The sequence below is a fragment of the Epinephelus fuscoguttatus genome, linkage group LG23, assembly GCF_011397635.1.
Source record: "Epinephelus fuscoguttatus linkage group LG23, E.fuscoguttatus.final_Chr_v1".
In the NCBI taxonomy this organism is placed as follows: Eukaryota; Metazoa; Chordata; class Actinopteri; order Perciformes; family Serranidae; genus Epinephelus; species Epinephelus fuscoguttatus.
The window spans coordinates 33721265-33749167 of record NC_064774.1 but is presented as its reverse complement, the minus strand read 5'-3'; the positions used below and the strand labels follow the sequence as shown (position 1 = coordinate 33749167).

The 27903-nt window shown below is 40.2% G+C and overlaps 1 protein-coding gene across 1 annotated transcript in view; it reads right to left on the bottom strand.

Annotated features, from left to right (window-relative positions):
- ank2b (ankyrin 2b, neuronal) overlaps positions 1–23717 on the bottom strand; it is a 207712-nt gene extending 183995 nt beyond the window's left edge. The window contains exon 1 of the mRNA XM_049568799.1: positions 23085–23717. Within this exon, the coding sequence (XP_049424756.1) occupies positions 23085–23213 (129 nt within the window). The 5' untranslated portion in view covers positions 23214–23717. The remainder of the gene's footprint in view (positions 1–23084) is intronic.
- Positions 23718–27903: the final 4186 nt, after the last annotated feature.

Sequence of the window (27903 nt, the reverse complement as noted above, 5' to 3'; positions counted from 1 at the left end):
TTCGTCTGGCTCTGGAATACCTGCAGTCTGCCTTTGATGTTGTTCAGACCCACTTAATTCAACTAAAGCTGGTGTTAAATGCAGAAAAATCCAAATTCATGCTATTTTCAAGTGGCAAAGACTTAACATCTGATCTTCCAAGGATCTTAACGACCCAAGGGATTGAAATTGAAATCTTTACAATGTACAAGTATTTATCTATCATCATTGATCAGAACTTGTCTTTTAAATCACATATCAAAAACCTTGTCTCCAAGCTGAAGGTTAAATTGGGCTTCTTTTTCGAAATGAATCTAAGTTCGCCTTTCAGGAAAAAGACACTTGATATCTGCAACTTTTTATCTCTGCTGGATTATGGTGATTTGATTTTCACGAATACCCCTGACCATTTTCAAAAGAAGTTAGACACTGTGTACCATTGTGCTTTGCGCTTTTTTACTGGTTGCAGAAATCACATACACCATTGTACTCTGTATGCCACTGCCAAATGGCCGTCTTTGTATGTCTGCAGGCTCTCGCATCGGTTGTTTTTTATATATAAATCTATTCTTGGCCTGGTTCCTTCTTATCTGTCTACATACATGTGCAGAAACCAAAATCAATATGGCCTTCGCTCTCATAATATTCTTCAAATGCTGGTTCCGAGTGTGAGAACAGAACTCTGCAAAAAAGCTTTTAAATATGCTGCTCCTTCATCTTGGAATAATCTTCAGAAGGATCTGAAACTGGTCAAACTGATCACTGTGGGGGAATTTTAGTCGATTTTAAAGGATCGAGAAATTCGCTCTTTAAGTCAATGTGACTATTCCTAAATCATTTTAGAAATTGTACTTACATCATATTTGTTTTTGTCCTGACTTTGTATTTCATGTTAATTGCATTTCGTTGTTTTTAATCATTTGTTGTGTATGGCAGTTGTATATTTCTGTTTGCCTTGTTGTTACTTGTAACAATGTTTTATGCTGCCCTGTTGGCTAGGTCACTCTTGACAAACAGATTTTTAATCTCAATTAGGCTTTTACCTGGTTAAATATAACATATATATATATATATATATATATATATGTATGTATGTATGTATATATGTATGTATGTATGTACGTATATATACACTACTGCATGAGCTATAGCAGTGTGCGGGCTTTTGTCACACACTGTTCATGTGTTTTCCTACAAAAAGTAATGCACCAACATTCCTACATATGCCATGTAATCATAAGCAGGAAGTTTATGTATAGCCCATGTGTTTCTAAAGACTTAAATCATGCGACCAATGTCCTGATGGGAGTGAAGAAGGAAGCAGTCTGCTGAGGAGGCAAGCCTCAGGAGACAGCTAACCCTCACCCTACCCACAGTAACTTCACTTGCCTAGATCTAACCTCAGTAACTTTACTAAAGGTACATAATGTTGCGTACGTAATGTAGGCTGATCTCATGCACTATTTGTACATTTCCTTACAAAAAGTAATGCAACAAAATTTGTACATATCCCATGTAACAATGAGACAGTTATTCGTGCATAACCCATATATTGTGGAAGGCTGCAATCATGTAACCAATGTGCTGTTGGGAGTGAAGAAGAAGCAGTAGTGATACATAACGAGGTAGGTTGGGATGGAGGACGTGTCACAAAACACAGGACTTTTCCCTGGGAATTTTCCCAGGAGACAGGTGTTCAGAAACGTGTGAACTTTGGGTCATTTTAAGGTACATTCTCACCATGTTTCTTTTCCTAATCCAACACATTCCAACATTCCACTCCAAACTCGTCAAATATTGATGTTTGGTCATTAACCTTCCACATCAATTTATGACGTGAAAGGTACCCTGGGTGCGTTGGTTGTTGACATCCTCCTGCCTGTTACATGTATTGTCTGATTTCAAAATACACTTCCGCTTTCACAGGAAATGTACAGTTTGCATACAGTCTTTTTCAAAATAAACACACTAGGTTGGTACAACACCGCAAATTGACATTTTTTTCCTTCAACAACAAAAGGACATGGTTACGATTTGCCAACAAAAGCACTAGGTTGAGCATAGGAAAAAAGACCAGGGTTTGGCTTTACAATCTTACGGCAAGCAAACACCAGCCTCCTGATTGAAAGTCAGTAGTTGTTGGAAACATCCACCACCACTCCTGCCCACCCTGCTTGGATTTTCCCCCCTTTAAGTTATGTTATTGTCCCTCCGCGTTTCTCCCTGATTCCGCAGGGTGTGGTTAACCAATAATGGCAAGCACCCGCGTATCATGCCGACGTGAAAGGATGGCTTTTATCGTCAGTGTCTGATGCTGGAAGTCACTGATCAAGCGCTGATATTTGAAGACTTCAGAGTGAGACTAGGTTGCCTTAACCTAACCATAGTAACTTGACTTGCCAAACTAACTCTACATTTATTATGTAATGTTCTGTTAAGGACGCAACATCATCTTTGGGGCACTAATTCATAGGATATCATATGGACTGTAGTGTGTGCATTTTTGTAGGATATCATACGAACTGCCGTATAAGGATACATTGTGTAACGTCATTTTTGGGGCACTAATTCGTAGGGATGAGCATATATACCATTATTTGTATCTATATCTGTATCTGTATTCGGAATGAGTGGGATTTAAATTGGTGGGTGGAGCTAACCAGAGGTTGCCACATTTATTATCAATATAAGACTATTTACAGAACAATCTCAAGGCGAACTTCAGATCATTTTGATCACAAGAGTTCAGAGATTAAGTACAGATACCTAAATGTGGATTTTCTTTCATTACAGATACAGATATTACCACATTTTACTCAGATGATACTCCTACAGCATGGTAATTTGTAGGTTTATCATTTGAAATGTTGTATGAGGATACATTGCATCGTGCCATACTGTGATTTTCTGCTAGGCTTTGTGGCCAAAGTGCTGACTCCCCGACCTCAGAACTGGGGCCCAAACAGCTGTCAGTAAGCACATCACAAGACTTATTTCAAACACTGAGCAAAGTGGGTGGTGATTCAAAGGTCTGAATCAAGCATTCAGAAAGTCTTCCAAAAAGTCAGCCTTACAGTAGTTTTAGCCTAGTATTTTCTCCAGATGCTGCAGCCTAAAAAACTGTAGGTCAAAAGACCAAACAGTGGTCACTGACCCATAAAACTTCAGTAGGATGTACATTAATTGGCCACATTAACAAAAATGTGTCTATTTCTGCTTTATTTATATTGCTTTGGAGGAACTGTTCACAGAGACATATGTCAGTCCAGCACTCCAGGCTATGGGAAGCACAGTAATACAAAGAGTGCATTTTTTGCATGAAACACTTCAGTCAATCACATTTCACACATATTTTCCCTTTGAGTAAGTACTTCCCACATAATATAAAGAGCTGGAAAGGTGTGTAGAGACAGCGTACCCACTTGGACAATCACAGGTGTTCCTGTGAGTCACACCTACACAGAGTCAGAGTCACACATACAGTCTGATGATGCACCTGGTTAGGCAATTTTACGGAATTATTTGTCCATTTCATGCTTTTCCTACAGCTTTTAAATTATTTGAAATAAATATAGTGTCCAAACCCATTAAGAATCACTCTTGTGGGGCGTCGGTGGCTTAGTGGATAGAGCAGGCACCCCGTATACAAGGCTGTTGCCGCAGCGGCCCGGGTTCGAGTCCAGCCTGTGGCCCTTTGCTGCATGTCATCCCCCCTCTCTCTCTCCCCCTTCACACTCAACTGTCCTGTCCATTAAAGGCAAAAAATATCTTAAAAAAAAAAAAGAATCACTCTTGTATTTCAATTTGCATTAACTCTGCAAACTGTATATTAAGCCTAATAACAGAAAAGCACTAAATAATGTTCCAGTTGAGGTCCATTTACTCAGAAATTTGAGAAAGGTTAAGACTGAAATGCACTGTGTCAAACACAAATGGCCACAAAAACAAGCATGGCAAAAATGGCAAATGAATTACTGCTGCGCTGGGGCCCTACAGTGGATTAGTGTTACACCATCAATCTCCTGTGATATTTTAGAGATAGAGATAGAGACAAAAATGAAGAGATAGAGCCAGGAAACACAAGGACTAGGCAGGGGAAGATTAAGGGGGAATTATGTAATTGTTTAATTCATTTCAATTAGGCTTTGGAGGAAGCTTCATAACAACTCCTGGGTGAGTTGATCAAGTAATTAAGTATGAAATTTGAGAGCCAAACAAGTTTGTGAGATAAGTTTTCAGCTGAACAGCTGGCACTGTAGTCAAGGCAACTGCCTCTGAGAAGTTCCATGTCTCTGCAGTCATACTGATGATGATCACCACACTGACTCTTTCTCTTCAAACACAAATATGCAGCAGAATGTTTCACTGAAGACAGGGGAACAAACCTGTCATTGTCTTGCACATACACAAAATACATTTTCGCCAGTTTTTTGATAAATTACATATTGTGCTAGATCTAATAATCATTCACGGACAGAAGTTCTTTTGCCTTTATTAGATGGTTACAAGTTATAAGTTACTGCAGTGAAACCGACAGGAAATGATGAGGGAGAGTGAGCAAGGAGTTGACATGTCATCACAATATCCATCACCACAAGGCCCCCAAAAAGTGCGGCAGGCTTTGAGGCCAATTTGCATAGCAGCCAAAAAAGTGGAATTACTTCCATCATGTGATGGCACGCAGCCCAAAAAAACTTCCCCCTTGATTTACATGGTAAAAGAGACATCTGTATATCATTGGATACATTTTTTTTAACATCACAATCCCCATGAAATGACCCATTTCTCTATCAGGATCTGCTCGACATTTGGAAAGATTTGCACTTGTCCCCAGTCTACCATACCAACCGTCACACTATATACAGTATATATCCCATTATCCCAACACTGGACTGGGTGCATTGCAGTGGTAATTTTTTTTGACAAAAACTATGATGAAAATTTTTCGTCAGTTGCCTTTTTCCATGGTGAGATGAAACGAAGATGGACTAAAAATAGATCTTGACAAAAATGTTTAGATTTTTCGTTGATTAAAATGTTTTGAATTTCCATCAACTAAAACTTTTTTTAATTTTGGTTGACTAAAATGTTCTGAATTGTTACTGACTAAAATGTATGGAATTTTCACCAACTAAAACTAGACTAAAACTATAAAGGATAAAAATGACTAAAATGTGACTAAAATGCATTTGTATTGCTGTCTCAAGACTGAGACTAAAGCTAAAATCACTGTCAAAATTAACACTGTACCAGACTAGTTACAGTTTTACAGCCATTTTAAGGTCAACTGTTTAAGATTTTAGTGGCATCTAGCACTGAAACATCTCCCACGTGCCAAACATGTAGGAGAACTACGGTGGCCAATGTTAAAATAAGAATGGCCCAATCTCGAGCCAGTGTTTTGGTTTTCCATTCTGGGCTACTGTAGAAACAACGTGGCAGGCTCCATGGACGAGGACCTACTCTGTATGTAGATATAAATGGCTCATTCCAAGGTGACAAAATACAAGAATTCTTAAGTTCGGGTGATTATAAATTAATGAAAACACACTTATGAATATTATATTCCATTTCTGCCAATTGATGCCCTTACATCCTACACACTAGACCTTAAAATGAGAATTCAGTTATCAAAATAAAATGAATCATTGCAGTTTTGCAGGGTTTTTTTTTTTTTTGTATCCATCAGCAGTATGAAGACAAAATCATAGATAGGCGAAAATGACCGTGTCTACTTTGTCTGCCTTGCATAGATGTAAGGAAAGAGACAGAGACACTGGGATAATTTCCAGTGGTCGACCGCAGGACAAAAAAAGGTGAATGCGCATTTCACATCCTGCTCTATTGCAGGTGTAGATAGAAGAGAGAGGGAGAGAGAAAGAGAGAGACACAAGGGGGAATAGGGTGAAAGAAGACTAAAGAAGGAAGTGTGACAGGGAACATGATCGAGAGGAAGAGATAATCCTGGAGAATCAAAGAAGGTGAAGGGTTGCCTCCTAGTAGTGTTTGTACATATATATACTTTATACCTGCAGAGAGAGGAGATGCACTAGTCAGGATTGCACTGCAGTGTTTGAGCAAGTGCAGAGAAGAGAAAGTGGAGTGAGAGAGGCACAGAATAAAGTAGCTCATATGATCAGTGTTTTAAGATTTCACTGAAATGCATAAAGAGTCCTACCTTGGATCTGTCAGATAATTAGAAGAAGTGTGAGATGAATAATAATAAAAGGAGAGACGGATGCTTTGGACAGCAGATGAAATAATAATGACTGCACAGATCATAACGTCAGAGATACACAGCAGATTAAAGGGTCCACTATTGTAAAAAGCTGGGTAAACTAGTGGCTGTATCCTCCATATGTCAGTGTGTAAATTATTTTAGTGTGATCTGCAGTATGGAGCATCAGCTGTTTGAGGCTGAAGCTGCCCTTCCAGCCAAAACACACAGATAGAGACATGTATATGGAAGTGAATCGTGACTAATATTTAAATTCAAATGTATTTGCAGAAATGCTTTTTCATTTTAAGATTGTGGCTGCATTATTTGACTCATAAATAAAATTAATCATCAATCATCCTATTTGCATTTTAATTTTCTTCTTCAAGACTGCTCATTCTTTTACTTAATTAAAATGAAAAAGAAAAAGTCATTTGAGATTTAATTTTCAAAATATGCCCCAGCAAATAGATACCAAAATTCAATTTGAAATGTAAAATTTGAAAATTAAAATGCATTTGCAGAAATGCTTTTTCATTTTAAGAATGTGGCTGCATTATTTCACTCATAAATAACACATGACAAAAATTACATTTTATCCAGCAGATATCTTAGTTACAACATGATTGAGCTAGCAAAGCAGTTTTGTGTTGCACGTGTGGTATTTATTCAGTTCTGGGAAATTCCGATGTTTAGAAAGCACAGTCTCAGGGAGCACCATGATCTGTGATGCATCCATATATCAAATGTGCACACCGCCCCCTACCGTATTAGATGGGTAGCACCATGGTCAGCTGAAGAAGAGCGGCTCCTGACGTCACTCTCCTGCACCGCTCAGATTGCCAAATCATGTTCGAATTATGGTCACTATTTTGCAGGGCAGACCACGAAAATGAAATAGCAATGTCTTCTTTGTTTTCTTTTTGATTATGGCATAAAATGTGCAGTCTTGAAGAAGAAAATGCAAATGCAATAGGATGATTGATTATTAATTTTATTTATGAGTGAAATAATGCAGCCACATTCTTAAAATGAAAAAGCATTTCTGCAAATGCATTTTAATTTTCAAATTTTACATTTCAAATTGAATTTTGGTATCTATTTGCTGGGGCATATTTTGAAAATTAAATCTCAAATGACTTTTTCTTTTTCATTTTAATTAAGTAAAAGAATGAGCAGTCTTGAAGAAGAAAATTAAAATGCAAATAGGATGATTGATGATTAATTTTATTTATGAGTCAAATAATGCAGCCACAATCTTAAAATGAAAAAGCATTTCTGCAAATACATTTTAATTTAAATATTAGTCACGATTCACTTCCATAGACATGAAGCTGCTCAACTAATCTTTTTCTTCATTGACTTCGTGTATGGCAAGAAGTGCCGGGCAAGTTACTCTCAAAATGTAAGACAGTATATATTCCTAGTTGCATTCATTTGAAAGTAATAAGTTACTTCACAATATTACTCTCTATGTAGAGTAATAAGTTATTTATTGCACTACTTTTGTGTTACTTTGACCAAAATGAGCTCAGAAGAGCTAATGTTCATTTTAAATGGATGAGGGTTATGTTGTTTCACAGTTGTTCATGTTGTTAATGCATTCACATACAGTGGTTACCACTTTGTATTAAAATCCCCTGCTTATATATATATGTATATATATATATATGATAGTGTGATGATATAGAAACCATTCAATAGCCTAGACTTTAAAAAATAAAGTGGTAAAATGCAAAATGAGATGGGTAGTGACATATATATTAAACTGAAAGGTTTTATTGATTTATGTCCATTTATTTCCATAATGTTCTTTTTTAAACTGTGTTTTAAAGTGCACTCCCCTGTCGTGTTTCCTTGTTCTAACAGAGTAGATTTCTTTCTTGTAAAAGGCTAGATTATATAGAATTAGATATAGATTATTATGTGAGTAAATCCAGGAACCATCTATTTCAGTATGGACTCAAAGGGTCTTCCCCAGAAGCCTGAAGAATGTTACCCCATATCCTAAAGCCAGTGTTGGGAACGTTACTTTAAAAAAGTAATTAGTTATAGTTACTCGTTACTTTCCCCAAAAAGTAGCTGAATTAGTAACTGAGTTACTGCACTATAAAAGTAACTAATTACCTAGAAAAGTAACTATAGAGTTACTCATGCTCAAATATGTCAAATTGCTTGCTTGTGTCGGACAACGAGCCCTTTTACTTGCACTGACAGTGCTGGTATGCTGGACATACCTCGTGGACGTGCTGACGTATTGCGGTAAGCGAGTTGTGTCATTTCCGGTGTTTCTGTGACAGCGTCTCTGTACTGCTCTGGTGAATTCTAGTAGCCTGTTTTCTCACTTCAGTTGCTTTAACGTCTACTTCCAGTCTTAACCCACACTGGTTCTGTTTAAGCACTTATAGCTCTCCTCCTTTCTACGACTTTCTCGCTAACCTCTTAGCTGTTGTTTGCACATTACTAGCCTTGGTAGCTACATTAGCTTTACAGCTAGCGATGGCTTCTCCCTCTGCTCTTTCTTGCTCGGTGTGTCAAATGTTCAGTTATGCCTCTGCCTCCTTTAGCGACAGTGGTAATTGTAATAAGTGTAGCTTATTTGCTGCATTGGAGGTGAGGCTTAGTGAATTAGAAGCGCGGCTCCGCACCACGGAAAACCATTCAGTAGCTGCGGTAGTTAGCCAGCCCCCTGTAGCCGGTGCAGAGCCACATAGCATAGCCTTAGCCTCTGCTAACTGTCCTTCGGTAACTCCCGTTCAGCCGGGAGGTTGGGTTACGGTTCGCCAGAGGCACAGCTCCAAGCCGAAGCCCACGGCTCACCACCAGCCTGTTCACGTTTCCAACCGCTTTTCCTCACTCAGCGACACACCCACTGAGGATAAAACTCTGGTTATTGGCAGCTCTATTCTGAGAAACGTGAAGTTAGCAACACCAGCGGCCATAGTCAAATGTATCCCTGGGGCCAGAGCGGGCCACATTGAATCTAATTTAAAACTGCTGACTAAAGCTAAACGTAGATTCAGTAAGATTGTTATTCATGTCGGCGTCAATGACACCCGGTTACGCCAATCGGAGGTCACTAAAATTAATATTGCCTCGGTGTGTGAATATGCCAAAACGATGTCGGACTCCGTAGTTTTCTCTGGACCCCTCCCAAATCTGACCAGTGATGACATGTTTAGCCGCATGTCATCATTTAATCGCTGGCTGTCCAGGTGTCCAGCAAACGATGTGGGTTTCGTTAATAATAAAATAATTTTTAAAACAATTTAAAAACAATAAAACAATAAATAAAACAAACCATAAAACACTAAAACAGAAGCAGAGTCTCATGTGGAGTTGAAAGCCAAGGAATAAAAATGGGTTTTTAGACAAGTTTTAAAAATGAACAGTGAGGAGGCTTGTCTAATGTGGAGGGGTAGCTCGTTCCACAATTTAGGAGTGGCTACGGAAAAAGCTCTGTCCCCTCTGAGCTTCCGTTTGGACCTCTGCACCTCCAGAAGCAGCAGATCAGCTGACCTGAGGCATCGAGCAGGAGCGTAGGGGTGAAGAAGCTCAGAGAGGTAAGGTGGGGCCAGACCATTTAATGATTTAAAAACTAATAAAAGAATCTTAAAATGGACTCTAAAGTGCACAGGTAGCCAGTGGAGGGAGGCCAGGATGGGAATTATGTGCTCCCTCTTACGTACTCCAGTTAACAGGCGTGCAGCTGCGTTTTGCACCAACTGGAGACGTGCAAGGGAGGACTGGCTGACTCCAAAATAAAGTGCATTACAGTAATCCAGCCAAGATGTAATAAAGGCATGGATTACTGTTTCAAAGTGCTGTTGTGCAAGGAAAGGTTTCACCTTAGCCAGCTGTCTAATTTGGAAAAAGCTGGACTTCACTACAGAGCTGATTTGCCGATCCAATTTAAAATCACTGTCCATCTTAAAACCCAAGTTTGAGACTGTTGTCTTTAAAAAATCTGCCAAAGGGCCCAAGTCAACAGGGGGAGATTTTCAAAGGCCACTGGGACCAAGCACCATCACTTCTGTTTTTTTCTCATTAAAATTTAAAAAGTTCAAGGCCATCCATTCTTTGATGTCTTCAAGACATGCCAGAAGTGGTGTGAGTGAGAAGGCATTTTTCTTTTTTAGCGGCACATATATCTGACTATCGTCAGCATAAAAGTGGAAAGAGATGCCATGCTTTCTCAGGATGGATCCCAGGGGCAGTAAATACAAAGAAAAAAGCAGGGGCCCTAAAATCGACCCCTGTGGAACCCCATACGGCAGTGGAGCAGAGCTGGATTCTGAGTTTCCAAGGCTTACACTCATGCTTCTGTCAGCCAGATAAGATTTGAACCACTCCAGTGCGGTACCACAGATGCCCACTAGGTGGCCACCGAGCCACTAGGGTATTGTGGTCCACGGTGTCAAAAGCCGCTGTTAGGTCCAACAAAACAAGAATTACATGGTCACCAGAGTCATTTGCCAGGAGGATGTCATTAAAAACTCTTACTAAAGCCGACTCGGTGCTATGCAGAGTTTTAAAGCCTGATTGAAAGATCTCCAGGACATTATGCTCATCTAAAAACGATTTTAGCTGAGCATGAACAACTTTTTCTAAGATTTTGGAGATAAAAGGCAGCTTAGAGATGGGCCTAAAATTGGCCAGCACACTGCCATCAAGGCCAGGTTTCTTAAGTAGGGGCTGGACCACTGCATGTTTCAAACTCGGGGGAACAACACCAGAGGACAGACTGCTGTTGATGATGGCCAGAACCGACTGCCCTATACTAGGGAAAACTGCTTTGAAGAAACCAGGAGGGACAACGTCACAGGGAGAACCTGATGGCTTAATATGGCCAATCAGCTCTTCTAAAAATGATAGGGACACAGGTTCAAACTTATCAAGAGCTGCAGAACAAGGAACAGGGACAGAGGGGTCAGATGCAGGGGCTGAGATGAGAGCCCTTGCAGTAGCAACCTTATCAATAAAAAAATGCATGTGCTATTGCACATGTCAGGAGATGCCTCCAAGCTGATAGGCTGTGGGGCATTAAGAACAGTGTCAATGGTTTTATATAACACACGCGGGTTATGACGATTTAACTCAATGAGGTTTGACAGGTATTTCCTTTTGGTCTCTTTAACAGTGTTTTTATGTTTTATGTTTTTATGTTTTTATTATGGATCCCCATTAGTCTTCCCAAAGTGAAGACTATTCTTCCTGGGGTCCAGACACTCATATATACAGTACAATCAAAATAAAAACTTAATACAATGAAACAATACAATAAAATACAAAAACCAAATGCATACTCAAATTTAAACAAAACAAACAGAAAAACTCAGTGTTTCTAATAACTCTTAATGTACAATCAACATACCTCATTCAAAGAACCCAAAACATCATTACAGTTCTGCAATTTCAACTTGCTAACTGAACACAATTTCTTTACCAATAATGGCTTCTTTTAATTTCTTTTTAAATCTCAATTTATTGTCTATCCTAATTATATTTGGCGGGAGCCTATTCCAATATGCTATTGCTCTATACATTACAGTTCTCTTCAGTGCATTAGATCTTGGTAGCGGTAAAGTGAACACACATAGCATGCCTAGTGGTATAGCCATGTCTAGCATTTATAGGTTGTAGCTGAAACAACAAATTCTTGTATTTACCAGAATGATAAATATTAAACAGAAATGTCACAAGCCTACATGCTAGTCTTTGATCCACTTTCATCCAAGACAGTACTCCATGCATCCATTCAACACTACTCCTTCCATTACAGCGGAGTGCGAGGCGTGCCGCTCTGTTTTGAGTGATCTGGAGTTTATGTAAGTCTTGTTTTGTGTTCTGGTAGGAGTGCCAACAGTCCTTTAGGATTTGGAGGGAAACCTGCAGCTTGTCCTTCTTCCACTTCCGCTCTGCTTTGCGGCACTCCCGTCTAGCTGCACGGGTTTCCTTATTGAACCATGGCTCAGTTTTAGCCTTGGGCAACACAGTTTTTATTGGAGCCACAGAGTCCAGTATGTTTCGGCAGGAGGAGTTAAACCAGGAGCTGAGCTCCTCTGTGTTAGCAGAGGCAGGGCGGACACAGAGCTGGTTAAAAGCCACGGAGAACTGACCGGCAGTAAAAGAGTTAAAAATCCGACGGCGCTGAACAGGGGCACCAGATTTAACATCGGCACAGGAGAAAGCAACTTCAAACAAAACAGGCATATGATCAGAAATCGCATCGTCACAGATCTCCAAGTTAGACACAGATAAACCATAAGAGAGGACTAGATCTAATGTGTGTCCATGTGTGGGACCAGACACACACTGCACCAGATTAAAAGAATCAATAAGGTTTAAAAAGTCATTCACCAACGGCTTATCAGGACAACACACATGAATATTAAAATCCCCAAGAAAAATGGCACGGTCATACTTCGGCATGATTTCCGCCAGAAGACCAGAAAAGTCATTAACAAAGTCCTTATTGTATTTGGGGGGTCGGTATATGACAGCGCACAGCACCGGGTCGGAGTGACCCACCTCAAATAAAGTCACTTCAAAGCTGGAAATTGAGGATGAGACGGTGCACTGCTTACATTTAAAGACGTTTTTATAAACCGCCGCCGTCCCTCCTCCACGACCCGACGTCCGCAGGGAGTTAAAATAAGAACAGTCGGCAGGTAAAGAGCGCTGGACTCACCAGCACCGATCCAATCCGATCCTTTGGATGGAGCTGCTCTCATTTCTAGGAACCTGGCAAAATTTATTAGTAATTTAAATCCCTGACAACCCAGAGTTGAGACCAGGACTCAGAGTCGCAGTCCTATACGCCTCTCTGAGCTTCTAGTTCAGTTACCCAGCCATAGTTTTCATAGTTTTATACAAACGGTGTCTGTCTCCCGACCACCTAAATTATTTAAATCTAAAATTAAACAAAGAGTTGTGCATAACAACCTCATAAAAATTAAAACCTCTTCTGTGACAGAAAGACAAAACAGGAGAATTAAATGCGGACTGTTAAATATCAGGTCTCTATCGTCTAAAGCAGTGTTAGTAAACAAATTAATATCAGATAATCATATTGATTTACTCAGTCTCACTGAAACCTGGCTGTGTCCAGATCAATATGTTAGTCTAAATGAATCCACTCCTCCCAGTCATAGCAATACCCACATTCCTCGACACAGTGGCCGAGGAGGGGGAGTTGTAGCCATTTTTAACTCTAGTTTGTTAATCAGCCCTAAACCTAAACTAGATTATAATTCATTTGAAAGCCTCGTTCTTAGTCTTTTACATCCGACCTGGAAAACCTCGCAGCCACTTTCATTTGTTATAGTGTACCGTGCTCCTGGCCCGTATTCTGAACTTGTATCTGAATTCTCAGAGTTTTTATCCAGTTTAGTTCTTAAATCAGATAAAGTTATTATTGTAGGCGATTTTAACATTCATGTTGACGTTGATAATGACTCCCTGGCTACCGCGTTTATCTCATTATTAGACTCCACTGGCTTCAGTCAGGGTGTACATGAACCCACTCATTGTTTTAACCATACCCTCAATCTAGTTCTCACGTATGGAATTGAAATTGACAACCTAACAGTCTTTCCACAGAATCCCTCGCTATCGGATCATTATCTGATTACTTCTGATTTCTTTTTACTCGATTACACGCCACTCAGCAACAGTTACTATACTAGATGTTTATCAAATAGTGCTGTCGCAAAATTTAAGGAAAAGATTACTCCGTCGTTAAATTCAATACCAAGTCCCTCAGTAACAGAGGTTTCCCGTACCGACTTTGATCATTTTGTCGATAGCGCCGTAGGTTCGCTGCGAACAACACTTGATTCTGTAGCTCCTCTTAAAAAGAAGTTAAAAAAGCAAAGAAAGTTCGCTCCTTGGTATAACTCTCAAACCCGTAAGAACAAATATCGCGAAAATTTGAAAGGAATTGGCGATTAACCAAACTGGACGAATCTCGTTTAATCTGGACAGACAGTCTCAAAACTTATAGGAGGGGCCTCCGCAATGCCAGAGCAAACTATTACTCAGCATTAATAGAAGACAATAAGAACAACCCCAGGTTTCTTTTCAGCACTGTAGCCAGGCTGACTGAGAGTCAAAACTCTATTGAGCCTTGTATTCCTTTAGCCCTTAGCAGTAATGATTTTATGAGCTTTTTTAACGACAAAATTCTAACTATTAGAGGCAAAATTCATGACCTCCTGTCCTCAGATAGTACCTATCTAACCTCAAACACAGCTGTAAGACCTAATATATATTTAGATTGCTTCTCCCCAATTTCTCTTCAAGAACTGACTGCAGTGATTTCTTCATCTAAATCATCAACGTGTCTCTTAGACCCCATCCCAACTAGGCTACTTAAGGAGGTCTTTCCTTTAGTTAACACTCATATATTAGATATGATCAATATATCCTTATTAACAGGCTATGTACCACAGTCTTTTAAGATAGCTGTAATTAAACCTCTACTAAAAAAGCCCACCCTGGATCCAGAGGTGTTAGCCAACTACAGACCAATATCTAATCTTCCCTTTATGTCAAAGATCCTTGAGAAAGTAGTCGCAGACCAGCTGTGTGATTTTCTCCATGATAATAATTTATTTGAGGAATTTCAGTCAGGATTTAGAGTGCATCATAGCACTGAGACAGCACTAGTCAAAATTACAAATGACCTTCTCATTGCTTCAGACAAAGGACTTGTCTCTGTACTTGTTTTATTAGATCTTAGTGCAGCGTTTGACACTATTGACCATCAAATTCTACTGCTGAGACTGGATCACTTAATTGGCCTAAAAGGTTCTGCACTGAGCTGGTTTAAATCTTATTTATCTGATCGTTTTCAGTTTGTTGACGTTCATAATGAATCATCCTCACGTACCAAAGTTTGTTTTTGAGTTCCGCAAGGTTCTGTGCTCAGACCAATCCTATTTACTCTATATATGCTTCCTTTAGGTAACATCATTAGAAATCACTCTATGAATTTCCATTGTTATGCGGATGATACTCAGTTGTATTTATCGATGAAGCCAGAAGAAAGTAATCAATTAACTAAACTCCATAACTGCCTTAAAGACATAAAAACTTGGATGAGCACTAATTTCCTGATGTTAAATTCAGACAAAACTGAAGTTATTGTTCTTGGCCCCAAACAACTCAGAGACTCTTTATCTGATGACATACTTTCTCTAGATGGCATTGCTCTGGCCTCTAGCACTACCGTAAGAAACCTCGGAGTGATATTTGATCAAGATTTGTCCTTTAATTCTCATTTAAAACAAACCTCACGGACTGCATTTTTTCATCTGCGTAATATTGCGAAAATTAGGCCTATCCTGACCCGAAAAGATGCAGAAAAATTGGTCCACGCTTTTGTTACCTCTAGGCTGGATTACTGTAACTCTCTATTATCAGGTAGCTCTAGTAGCCTAAGTCCTTAAAAACTCTCCAGCTAATTGCAGAAGCATGTGTACTAACAGGAACTAAGAAATGTGATAATATTTCTCCTGTTTTAGCTTCTCTACACTGGCTCCCTGTAAAATCCAGAATTGAATTTAAAATCCTACTGTTAACTTATAAAGCTCTAAATGGTCAAGCTCCGTCATATCTTAGAGAGCTCATAGTGTCATATTATCCCACCAGAACACTGCGCTCTGAGAACGCAGGGTTACTCGTGGTCCCTAAAGTCTCCAAAAGTAGATCAGGAGCCAGAGCCTTCAGCTATCAGGCTCCTCTCCTGTGGAATCATCTTCCTGTTACGGTCCAGGAGGCAGACACCGTCTCCACATTTAAGACTAGACTTAAGACTTTCCTCTTTGATAAAGCTTATAGTTAGGGCTGGCTCAGGCTTGCCCTGTACCAGCCCCTAGTTAGGCTGACTTAGGCCTAGTCTGCCGGAGGACCCCCCTATAATACACCGGGCACCTTCTCTCCTTCTCTCTCTCTCTCTCTCTCTCGTATTCTATTACTGCATCTTGCTAACTCGGCCATTCTGGATGTCACTAACTTGGCTTCTTCTCCGGAGCCTTTGTGCTCCACTGTCTCTCAGATTAACTCATATCGCAACGGTGCCTGGACAGCGTGACGTGTGTGGTTGTGCTGCTGCCGTGGTCCTGCCAGATGCCTCCTGCTGCTGCTGCCATCATTAGTCATTAGTCATACTTCTACTGTTATTATACACATATGACTATTGTCACACATGTATACTGCCAGATATTAATACATACTTTCAACATATTGTACCACAGTAGCCAGAACTATAACTATAATATTATTACTTTCAATAATGTTGTTGTAAGCTACTGTCATTACCTGCATCTCTCTCTGTCTCTCTCTCTCTCTCTGTCTCATTGTGTCATACGGATTACTGTTAATTTATTATGCTGATCTGTTCTGTACGACATCTATTGCACGTCTGTCCGTCCTGGAAGAGGGATCCCTCCTCAGTTGCTCTTCCTGAGGTTTCTACCGTTTTTTTTCCCCGTTAAAGGGGTTTTTTTGGGGAGTTTTTCCTTATCCGCTGCGAGGGTCATAAGGACAGAGGGATGTCGTATGCTGTAAAGCTCTGTGAGGCAAATTGTGATTTGTGATATTGGGCTTTATAAATAAAATTGATTGATTGAAATTGACAAGATCTGAATGAAGAGTACATAGTTGATGCAGAATCTGAATCTGCACACTGTGATGATCGGAAGAATGCAAGGATGAGGCCGATCACAGAGTTCTTTCTTGATGCACATTTATTACTAGCTCGGATCAACATTGGCTACATGCAGAGGGTAGCATGTGTGCTGTTACCTACATGGTGCTTTGCCAAATTTAACTTGGCCTTCGGCCAACTAAGATTAGTCTAACTTGTAGTTGTCCTGGTGGAACATGATCCTCAGGGGTTCTTTGACCTAGTATCCATTGGTCAGTGAAGATATAAAATACATACTAACAGTGCCCCTTTTGAAGTCCAATCTTTTAATCCTCTCTCTTTCAACAAATCTTTATTGTATTCTTTCCATATTTCACCCACTTGTCACCCACTAATAGTTCAAGAACTTTCATTAATCGCGCAATTTAAATGTGAAAAGTCTCATTGACTGACCATCACCTGTGTGTATGTGGAGAAGGAGAGGGGCAGAGGGAGTGGAGCTGTGGAAACATCCTGCAGTCCGACATACTATCATGAGTTTACATAACTTATTAGACGGATATATATAGAGAAAGGAGACGTTTAGAGAGCAAGCCCAAATAAGCAACTTCACTTTAGAAACACTTTACCAATATTTGTTAGCGACTTTACGAAAAAAAAAACAAGCCCAAAGTTGTGGCTGATAAGCAGACCTGACAACCCTGCTTGTGTGCTTGTGAATACCCACCCTACTCTGCCTCTAATTGGTTTATGATCAAATTTTACTCAGGAAGTGTTTCAAAATAAATCAAGACCACAACTTTGCCCTGTGAGCTGTTGAAAGACTTTAGTTAGCAACATCTGCTCAGCAAGTGTTAAAACTTATTGCTGGTTAACAGCTATCAAAACTAGAATTACAACTTTGTCATTGTATGCCTCTGCAAACCAGTCAAGTTGCACTTATAGTTAATATTCATGTCTGTGAAAACATGGATGCTTCAAACACATCTTCTCCCTGGCAGCACAGAAGATATACACAATCAGCACAATTTCAAGATTAGTGTCACCAATTCAATAACAGACCAAATGTTACTCCCCTTCTTCGATCTCCCCTTCTGGTCTGGAGATATGACTTAGAGTAATGGCCAGAAAAGTGTTTTTGCAGAACATTATGATGTCACAGTGAAGGTGACCTTTGACATTTTGGATATAAAATGCCATAACTTCATCATTTTATCCTATTAAACATTTCTGTAAAGTTTGGTCATAGTTTTGTCATGTTTTCTGAAGTCACAGGGACCTTGACCTTTGACTGCCAAGATTCAACTACTTGATCCACTTCAGTCCAAGTGGATGTTTATGCCAAATTTGAGGAAATTCCCTCAAGGCTTTCTTGGGATATTGTGTTTACAAGAATGAGACGCATGCAAGGTCACAGTGACTTTGAGCTTTAATCAGTTTATTGTTGAGTCCAAGTGAATGTTTGTACCAAACTTGAAAGAAAAATCCCTCAAGGCTTGAGGTATCCTGAGAAGAGATGAAATCACAGAGACCTTGACTTTTGTCCTATGCCTACCAAAATCTAACCAGTTCACCATTGAATCCAAGTGGAAATGTGTGCCAAATTTGAAGAAATTCAATCATGACACACTAAGCTATCGTGTACACAAGAATGGGATGAACGGACAACCCAAAAACATAATGCCTCCAGCCATGGATATTGCCTGTGCAGAGACATAAAAACACTAATAAACAGGTGGGAATCTCACTAAAATATAAGGCCGTGCAGTTAATCGTCTGGTGATTGCGATTACGTAAACAATTTCAAAATGAATGAAATCGAGGGTAAACAATTTTTGGTCACGGACGCCTGAAGATGTTATTTTATCTTCTACAGAAGCTGCACGTCAGTGGTGTGGTGGTTAGCACTTTCGCCTCACAGCAAGAGGGTTGCCAGTTCGATCCCGGGCGTGGGAGCCCTTCTGTGCGGAGTTTGCATGTTCTCCCCGTGTCAGCATGGGTTCTCTCCGGGCACTCCGGCTTCCTCCCACAGTCCAAAGACATGCAGACTGGGGGCTAGGTTAATTGGTAACTCTAAATTGTCCATAGGTGTGAATGTGAGTGTGAATGGTTGTTTGTCTCTGTGTCAGCCCTGTGATAGTCTGGCGACCTGTCCAGGGTGTACCCCGCCTCTCGCCCGATGTCAGCTGGGATAGGCTCCAGCCCCCCCCCGCGACCCTCAAGAGGATGAAGCGGTTAGAAGAAGATGAAGATGAAGCTGCACATGCGCAATACCGCCCCCTTCCCTCCACTCCTCTATTCACTCCACAAGCCAGTCAAGTAGTTGAACTAATTAATGTGGGGCAGGTGATCGTGGAAGATTTCAAAAACAGCGTGCAGAAAATGGCAGAGGGACAGCGAGAGAGGTTGGTGTGTGTGTGTGTGTGTGTGTGTGTGTGTGTGTGTGCGCATCAGGGCCGAACTCCACCATGCGCGATACAGAGAGCAGAGGAGAATTGTAAACGCGCGACCATGTAGAGACAGAAATGCCATGCCGCCGTGTAAACAATATAAGTCATAACATGCACCACATGATCGTTTGCATAATCGTGATTTGACCAAAATAATCGTGAATATGATTTTTTCCATAATCAAACAGCCCTACTAAAATATGATGAAATATACTTATGAAACCATGGAAAATGTGAATTACTTTAATAACTGTGTTTAAAATAAGCTTGTTTCAAACAAAGGCTTAATTCTGTTTGCAGATGAGGTTAAAAACTTGTAGTAAATAAGGTTGCAGATGTAAATATCTTAAAAGGCCTGTTCTAAAAAAAAAAACTGAAACCTTACCAACCTACATCACTGTACAACAGTAGTGATGTGAAAGTGTTTTCATATTGCAGATGAGGCAGTTAAAGACTGGTCTGGAGTCTGCAGAGCATCCCTCAGCATGCAATTGATCCTTGCTGCATTCAAACTAATAAACCACAATGCATCTTCCCTGCTTTGTTATATAATTTGTGATGTGAGCACAACTGTGCATTTATGCTGACGTATTTGAGAGGAAATCCAACATTACATCCACAATGTGTTTCAGTATTTCATAACAACACGCTTTAGCCAAGCTTTGTCCATGCCAAGCCTGTGATAGCCACTAAGTACCATTTACATGGGGTTAATGGATTCAGGCAGGACGCAGTCGCTGGTGATAAAACTGTGATTTGATAGCAGTGTGTGTGTTGCTGTGATCTAAATGTCTGCCCTCTGGCAATTTGTGGACAATTCACTAAATTGAATCTATTAATCACTTTTAGGGGTGTGTGTATGTATGTGTGTTGAGAGGCAGAGAGAGAGGGCACACCAATAATCCCATGTTATAATCTGCTGTGCAGTTCAGTTCAGTACAGTGAAGAGGAAAACAACACAACAACCCTTCATCCAAACGTGTAGAAAGGTCATGACTGGCTTCTGTTTTGAAAGATGTTATTTTGACAGCAAGTAATGGACCTTATCAGAATCATTACCCATCAGTAGGAGGAAAAGTGAAACAGTTAGAAATCCACTTTTTCATTTAGACACTGATAACAGATTTAAGACTAGATAATGTTAATATGCTTCCTCATGTCATCCTCAATTTTCCTTTCACACAATAACAGCATGTACTGTATCAAGCTAACATATCATTTCAAATTTGTCTGTTCTTTTTCTTTGTATCATGACCACTAGAAATTCTACATTTTGATCGGCTGGAATAGAGGTCTTAATGGCTCTACCCAGACTCTAAGACCTGAGACCAGAAACACCTCCTGTACAAGTTTGGGTCCATGTTTTATTGTGGTCTGTCAGGTCTGAGTTGGTGGACCCTTACAGACTGAAGCAATTTAAGTAATCAAGGCCTAGGCACATATTCAGATTTTATGACCGTTTTGAAGGTAAGTACTGTATTTATCACTGTTTATCACTGTTTTGTGTCTCTCGCTTGTTTGCCATGCCGCCTAAAGATCTGAATTATACTTTGGTGCTCATGCTTTCTGTGAAATGAACTACTGACTTGTGGATAATCTAGCCAAGCTAACCATGTGTAACATGTCCATATTTAAGTGTAAGCCTTCATACTTATATGCATGATCTAACCTGCTTAGAACCATCATACACTGGTCATGAGCAGGCAAGTTCCACTCACATCAACAACAACAAAACAAGTGACAATAGAATAAAATAAATGAATACAGACATCTGAAACATTACATAATATTATATAAGATGGGTAAGAGCAATATGTTGTATCCAACATAATATAACATTTTTAACAGTAGAACAGCATTTTAAGCAGCAATTTAATTACCAGTTTTGTCGGGTCTATCAATAAACCTGGACGGGTCTTGCCTCAGACATGCCCTGTGTTGGGTTTGTTATATCTTGGACACAAACAGGTCGGGTTATAATTGATCTATTTTAGTATATTTAAAAACTATATAAATTATTCATTTATTTTTCAATTGTTTAGGCTCAGTTGGACCTTGAAACAACTTTCTCAAGTTGATTCAGGTTTGGTTCAGGTTTGAGTTTGTTTTTGTCATTTCAGGTCTGTCTCACTTCAGACATGCACAGCGTTGGGTTTGTTATATTTTGGACACGCATAGGTCGGGTTATAATTTATTTATTTATTTAAATTCCTTCAAATTATATTACTTATTTACTTATTTTTTGAGTCTCTGGTTCAATTGCATCTTGAAACAAATTTCTCGAATTGATTCAGGCTTGTTTCTGGGTTGGGGTTGAGGTTCATCATTTTAGACCCGTGTAGACCTCTAGGTTGGAAGTTGTGGGCTGTGGATTAGCATTTAGAAACTGGACAGTTTAAGCAGATGCTTAAGAAGTGTTTTTGTTTTTGGTTCTAAATGAATACCCCTGTATAAAACTGTAGATATTGACAGCAACAGGAAAGCTTAGTTATCGAGGCAAACCGTATTCTGCTTTTTGTTGGGTGGTTCTTGGCCACATCGTCATCCATTATAATCATGGAAGGTACAACTTGGCAGGTATTATCCCTTACATGAATATCACAAGTTAGAATTAAGCAGGTAGCCCATTCACTCCATGCAAATGTTAAAATTCCTTATGCCATCCTCTATTTCCATCTCATGCAACAGTACTATGCAGTAATCTGACTTAACACCTCCTCTTTAAAATATCTCAAGTTAGAATATGACAAGAATGCCCATTCCTTCCCTACAATTGGCATCAAACTAAATCTTGCAATTCACGGAACTTTCATAACAATTAAAAAACCTCTGTGTATCCAATGCCTGTATGCGTGCATGTTCACGCTGAGCTGCCAAAAACGCATCAATAGTAATCCTGTACAGAATCATGTGAGCAGATACACTCCCTGAAACAGCTTGTTAGAGTAAAGCCTTCACTATAAAATCACTTCCCACAAAGATACAGCAGCACCAAAAATGCACAGCAGTGAGAGTTTGTGTTTGCATGAGAGGATATGTCTATTAGTGAGCAAATAGAGTGAATATACACTGCGCAGCCTAGCTATGCACCAGAGACTGTTCTGCGTAGGTGCATCTACAGGGAAAGGCAGAGGTATTTGAAGGAAGTATACTGTACAAAGATGGTGCCCACCCAGAGAAGCTTGAAGTTGGGAGACAGCAGCACTGATTGATTATTTGAGGACTTGTCCAGAGGTCATTTATGATACTTGTGCAGGCACATGATGACAGAATGAGGAGTGGAATGAAGGATGGATTGAAGCAGATCTGTAGGCAGTGTGTAAGATGTTATGAAGACAAGCACTGACAACAGCAGGGATCAAGCAGTCATCATGGCCATGTTCTGGAATCACAGCTTAGTGTGACTTGTGTATCTTGTGATTCAGCGGGTGACAATGGACTGATGGCACTGATCACAGAATACAATTTAATGCTTTAGATCTTCAGTCTTGTGCAAGACTCAACTTCATTTCATCTAAACAAGAGTGGTTCCATAGAATAGTCCCTCTGTGCCACTACATGATAATGACGGTGGAGGTGAAAATGGTAAGACAGATTGTCTGTGATCATTGCTTCTGCACCAGAAACTCTTCTGCAGTGCTTGATCTTTTGGTTAAGGTGATACTTTGATGATGATGAGGTGGAGGGATGACTAGTAGTGGGATGAAGTAACCAGTAAAACACTGATTGGTCACACAAAGTGAGAAGGGATGAATAGGTGGGTGATTCCAGGGAGTCTGCCCGGTACCTTGCGCTTGCGTTCAGCCCGTTCCCGGGAACGCCTCCTTCTCTCTTTGGCCTTCTCCAGAGCCTTCAGGTCCGGAGGTTGATCCATCTCGGACCTGGCCTTCTTAATGTGAGCCGCAGCGTGAGCCATGGCTGCCCTCTCACCACTCCCACACGAAGAAAACTAGCTTTCAAATCACTTTGGGAAGTCCTCTCAGAATGCTTGTCTCATTGGCAAGGACGCCAATCATCCAAGAAAACCAGCCCCCACCTCACCAGGTGACTTTTGTTTTACGCCAAAGGATAAACTGCCACAAGTAGATGAACGTGGGAAGAGGATAGAGGTAGCTCTGATATCCTCTAGTCCTCTAACCCACCAGCTTTCTTCACCCATGCAGAGTGTGAGCGTCTCTAAAGCCTCCCTCTTTGCTGCCTGGGTAACTGCATCTGAGGCAGGAATAGAGAGAGAGGAAGGGTGGGCCAATACACGCCACCAGGAGGTAACACAGGAGACCAATAGAAAGGCAGAGAAGCTAGGGAGAGCCCCTCCCTCCCTGCTACTGCTCAGGCTGCAGAGGTAGCAGCAGATCCTACGGGAACCTGGGAAGCCTCTGATAACTACATGACTTCCCCACTCATCACGTACCAGAGGAAGAGGTAGGGGTGGGGGTGGGGGGATTAGAAAAAGCGGGGTGAGGGAGGAGTTAGGAGGAACCGTATGTGGGAAGGGATACAGGACACGGAAGCATCGGTGACTGTCCTTTGTAAAAAGAGCAAAGGATGTACCACTTTACTGGAGTTGGGGGGGGGGTGGACTTCAGTCAGTGTCTTCAACCTTCCCCTATTAGGAAGTGTGAAATGGTACAGTCTGCTTCGGCGTCTAGGAGATTTCACAGCTCCAGAGCAAACACACATACATAAAGAAAAACACATACTGTAAGTCGTTTTTATCCGTGTAGACAGTATTTTAGCTTGAAGCCATGAAAACCATTAAAGGGCATGAAATTTTTACCTGACTGCAGCAAAAACATATTATTTGAACTTGCCAGCCATTGCTATTTGCATGTATATTACAGCTTTTGGGTGCATCTGCATGTGCTATATTGTGTCTAGATTTCATGACACTGTAAAGGCAAAGAAGCTGTGTCATGACCTAAAAATCTAATGCACCATTACCTCCAAAACTTCTACATAATATATCAGAAGCAGGGCTCACTTCAACAGTACGGACTTAAAACACTAACCTACAAAGAATGCAATGTTTCTGTACATCACCCACACAGTCCCTGTCCATGGTGCTGAAACCACAACATTGCCTATCAATTTTAAACACCACCAGGGAACAGCAAAGAACAGCAAAGGACACCTACCCATTGCTACTATACAGTATTTATAGTGCTACCAACACTCTAGGTCAAGAGGCACTTAAAGTAATGAAGTAGAAATGTATTCACAGCACAATTCGCTCAAATGTCTCAAATCAGGCAGCTTTAAATAAACATACTCAGCCAACAATCATCTATTCACATGAACACACATAAATATTCACACCACATGCTACTTTTGGTATCCAGCACCAAATAATTTCCTCAACACTATGAAGACATCGAATGCAATGATTCTTTTTTCCAAGGCCTCACCCCTTTTGCTTTTTAATACCATGGTGCCACCTCATGGCCTGGCCCAACATTACAATTCAAAAAGGTGAATAATCAGAATAGCAAACCACATCTGAGGACATAAGTTCAGGACAAAGGACAAGTAGAAGTAGTCCACAAAATGAAAATGGAAAGCTAAAAAACCCCAATAATAATGAGGAACTTTTGCACTTAAAAGTCGTCTTTGCCAGGCAAACATCCATGTGATTGAAAATGAAAGCTCCACATACAATTTAGACATCATACAATACAAAATAACACCCATCATCCTAAAAATGCTTTTTAAACAGGCTGGTCATGCAATCAGTTGACTTAGGCAGTGTTCTGCAATTTTTAACCCCTGAAAACGACTAAAGCTTTCATGTGATTACAGGTTGTGGCCTGAGCGATTCAATGAAGGACTGAGTTTTCCTTTTCAGAGTGTTTCATTTTAAGTTTTTTTCATGCCTGAAGAGGAAACAGTGTACAATATTTCACAAGATCACAAATTTGAGAAACATAAGGGAAAATATATAATTTTATTTAAGGTATTCTTTCTTTTTCTTTCTTTCTTTCTTTCTTTCTTTCTTTCTTTCTTTCTTTCTTATTCCTTCTCTCATTTGATGACCCCTCAGGTTATTTCCTGGACCCTTCCAATCTTGTCTTAACCAAAAACTTTGAAATGACTACAGACTGTACAGAACTCAGCTGCCAGGAAGTACAATCACATCACACCCATTTTAACATCTTTACACTGGCTCCCTGTCTGCGTTTGGATAGATTTTAAGATCTCATTGATCACTTTTAAGGCTCTTCATGGCCTGGGTCCAGGTTACATTTGAGACCTTTTAATCCCTTTGCGTAGTTTGAGATCCTCGGCAGAGGTCCCCCTGTCTCCGTTATCCCATACAGGACATTACACAGATCCTGTATGGCTAGAGGCCATTTCAGGACACTCTGGATCTTTATGGACAGAGTAAACCATTTTGGGATGATGGGTGATGTTTTGTAACGTGAATCCTTTTACCATTTTTTTTCTGTTTAATCAGCTTTTTGCTCAGATGGATACTTGCCTGAAAAAGACCCTGAAGATCTACATGTTGTTTGAAGCTTACCATCAATATCAGTATTCAACATACTTCCACCTACCACAGATGAATGCCCCCATATTATGTAAGAATGTGGAAAACATAGAAAGTCTACATGTTCTGGTGTATAACATGAGTCTATACCAGTGCACAGAGTGGTTGGTACATAGGGAGTTTGAATATGATGGTGTTTACAGTCAAGCAAGTGTACAACCAAGTGTGCATTTTGAATGGCTTTGCATTTATGACTGTTTCTATATTAACATACAGCCTGTAGTAGCAGAGACAGTACGACCATTGTAACACGCCATCCTGGAAAGTCAACAACAAACACAGCAGGATACCTAGCGCATCATATGTAAATGTGAACGGCACTGACAAAGCTGATATATTTGGATAGAATACTGACAACAGACAACACTATTTTGTTGGTTTTAAATTGTGTTGTTGCGTAATTAAAATCCAAGGTCTTCTAAACATCTCATTTAGTAGTAAGTTATGAACAACAAAACCTACTGTCTGCAAAACATCATAATGTTAATGTCCACACAATATGAAATTCTAACATCATTTAACATTTATAATATCATCCACCTGATTTTCATTCCAATTAAAAATTTCACATCTGTCCGATATAAGAGTCCAAAGGTTTTTTTCAACGTCATTATGACATGCAGTAAATGAATGGTAACTCAGGAGTTCATAGGGCAGACTAAGGCAGACTATTGGTTTATCTAGAGAACAGTTGACACAAGAAACCAAGTGATTTCTTTTAAATAACTTTTCTTTAGAACTACAGCCAACTTTTCTTAACTGGTTCCTTACAGAACAAAGCCTCAGTTCAAAGCCTCCACAACTTATACAAAGCTTTGTTTGCTCTGATTGAAGCGCAGGTCCTGGTTCAGCCTGCAGTTGAAGTAGAAAAGCAGGTGTCTAGGGTAAGTCTGCCTGGTTACTAATCTCATCCAGATCTTCCCTAACAGAGAGGCAGTGTATTATATCAGTAATCTGCTGAGGGTCTCAGAGATTAAAGGACCTCCAGCTGCTTCTACCTCTGAAGCAATCTTCCATACTGGGGCTTACAACCTGCACAAAATGTGACCGCTCCTCATGTCCTGAGGAATACGACCCATAGAGACTTGTGGGCTCAGGGGTAGTTAGCTCAGGTAATTGGTTCAGAGAAGGCTGGAGCGAAGGACAGCCAAGAAAGACGATTAGAAGGAAACGTGTCAGCTGGTTAGCATGTCACTTGTACTGCAGTTTCTGAGGGATCATTATAGAGAAAAGCCTTGTTTCAGATTGGTTTATTGGTGAGCAAAAATCATTGATTACTTTAGAGAATGTGGGTCAGAATCAGTACAACATATTATTGTGACCACTGCTAATGAGAATAAATACTGGTGGGACTATGTATATGATGACCAGGGGCAATTGCTCTGAGACAACAAGGGAGGCTGAACTTCCCCTAAAATTTCATAGAACAAATGGTCAAATACGCACTATTGAATTCACATTAAAATAGGAATTTACATTGCATTAAACATGTGCTAGGATGCGTTTAACATCATGACTATAATGTTCAAACGTTAGCTGTTTATCACCAGTTTTCAAACACAACCTCCCTGTCATACATTCTCATGTCAGCATGGTGAGCGCGGAGCCTCCAAGCATTCCTATGAGACAGCGCTGTGCAGGTTTTTTTCATGCTGCAAAGTGAAATGGTCATTGGATAAATGCGACAAAATCATCACTTCCAGGGAGGGTAAACTTCCGTGGGACCTAACGGAGTGGTAGGCAGGAGAGGATGCTCGGTGTATGCATGATGATTGGAGGAATTGTCTAAAAGACTGAACCACTTTGTGATTGACAGTGCTTTGGAAATACACACTGGCATCGTCGCATTTCAAGCTCAGTCCCATACGGATATTTGTGAGTGGAGTCTTCTGACAGAGTGCCGTCCAGAGTTCCTTAATTCCATAAGCAATATAGCTCATTTTCACCATTTGTACAGTACACACACAACCCATCTGAGAATCTTTGAGGTGTGTTTTGCTGTGGATACATGGCATGAATGTGATTGAAAAACTTCAATTAAACGTTCCTTTTATAACTTACT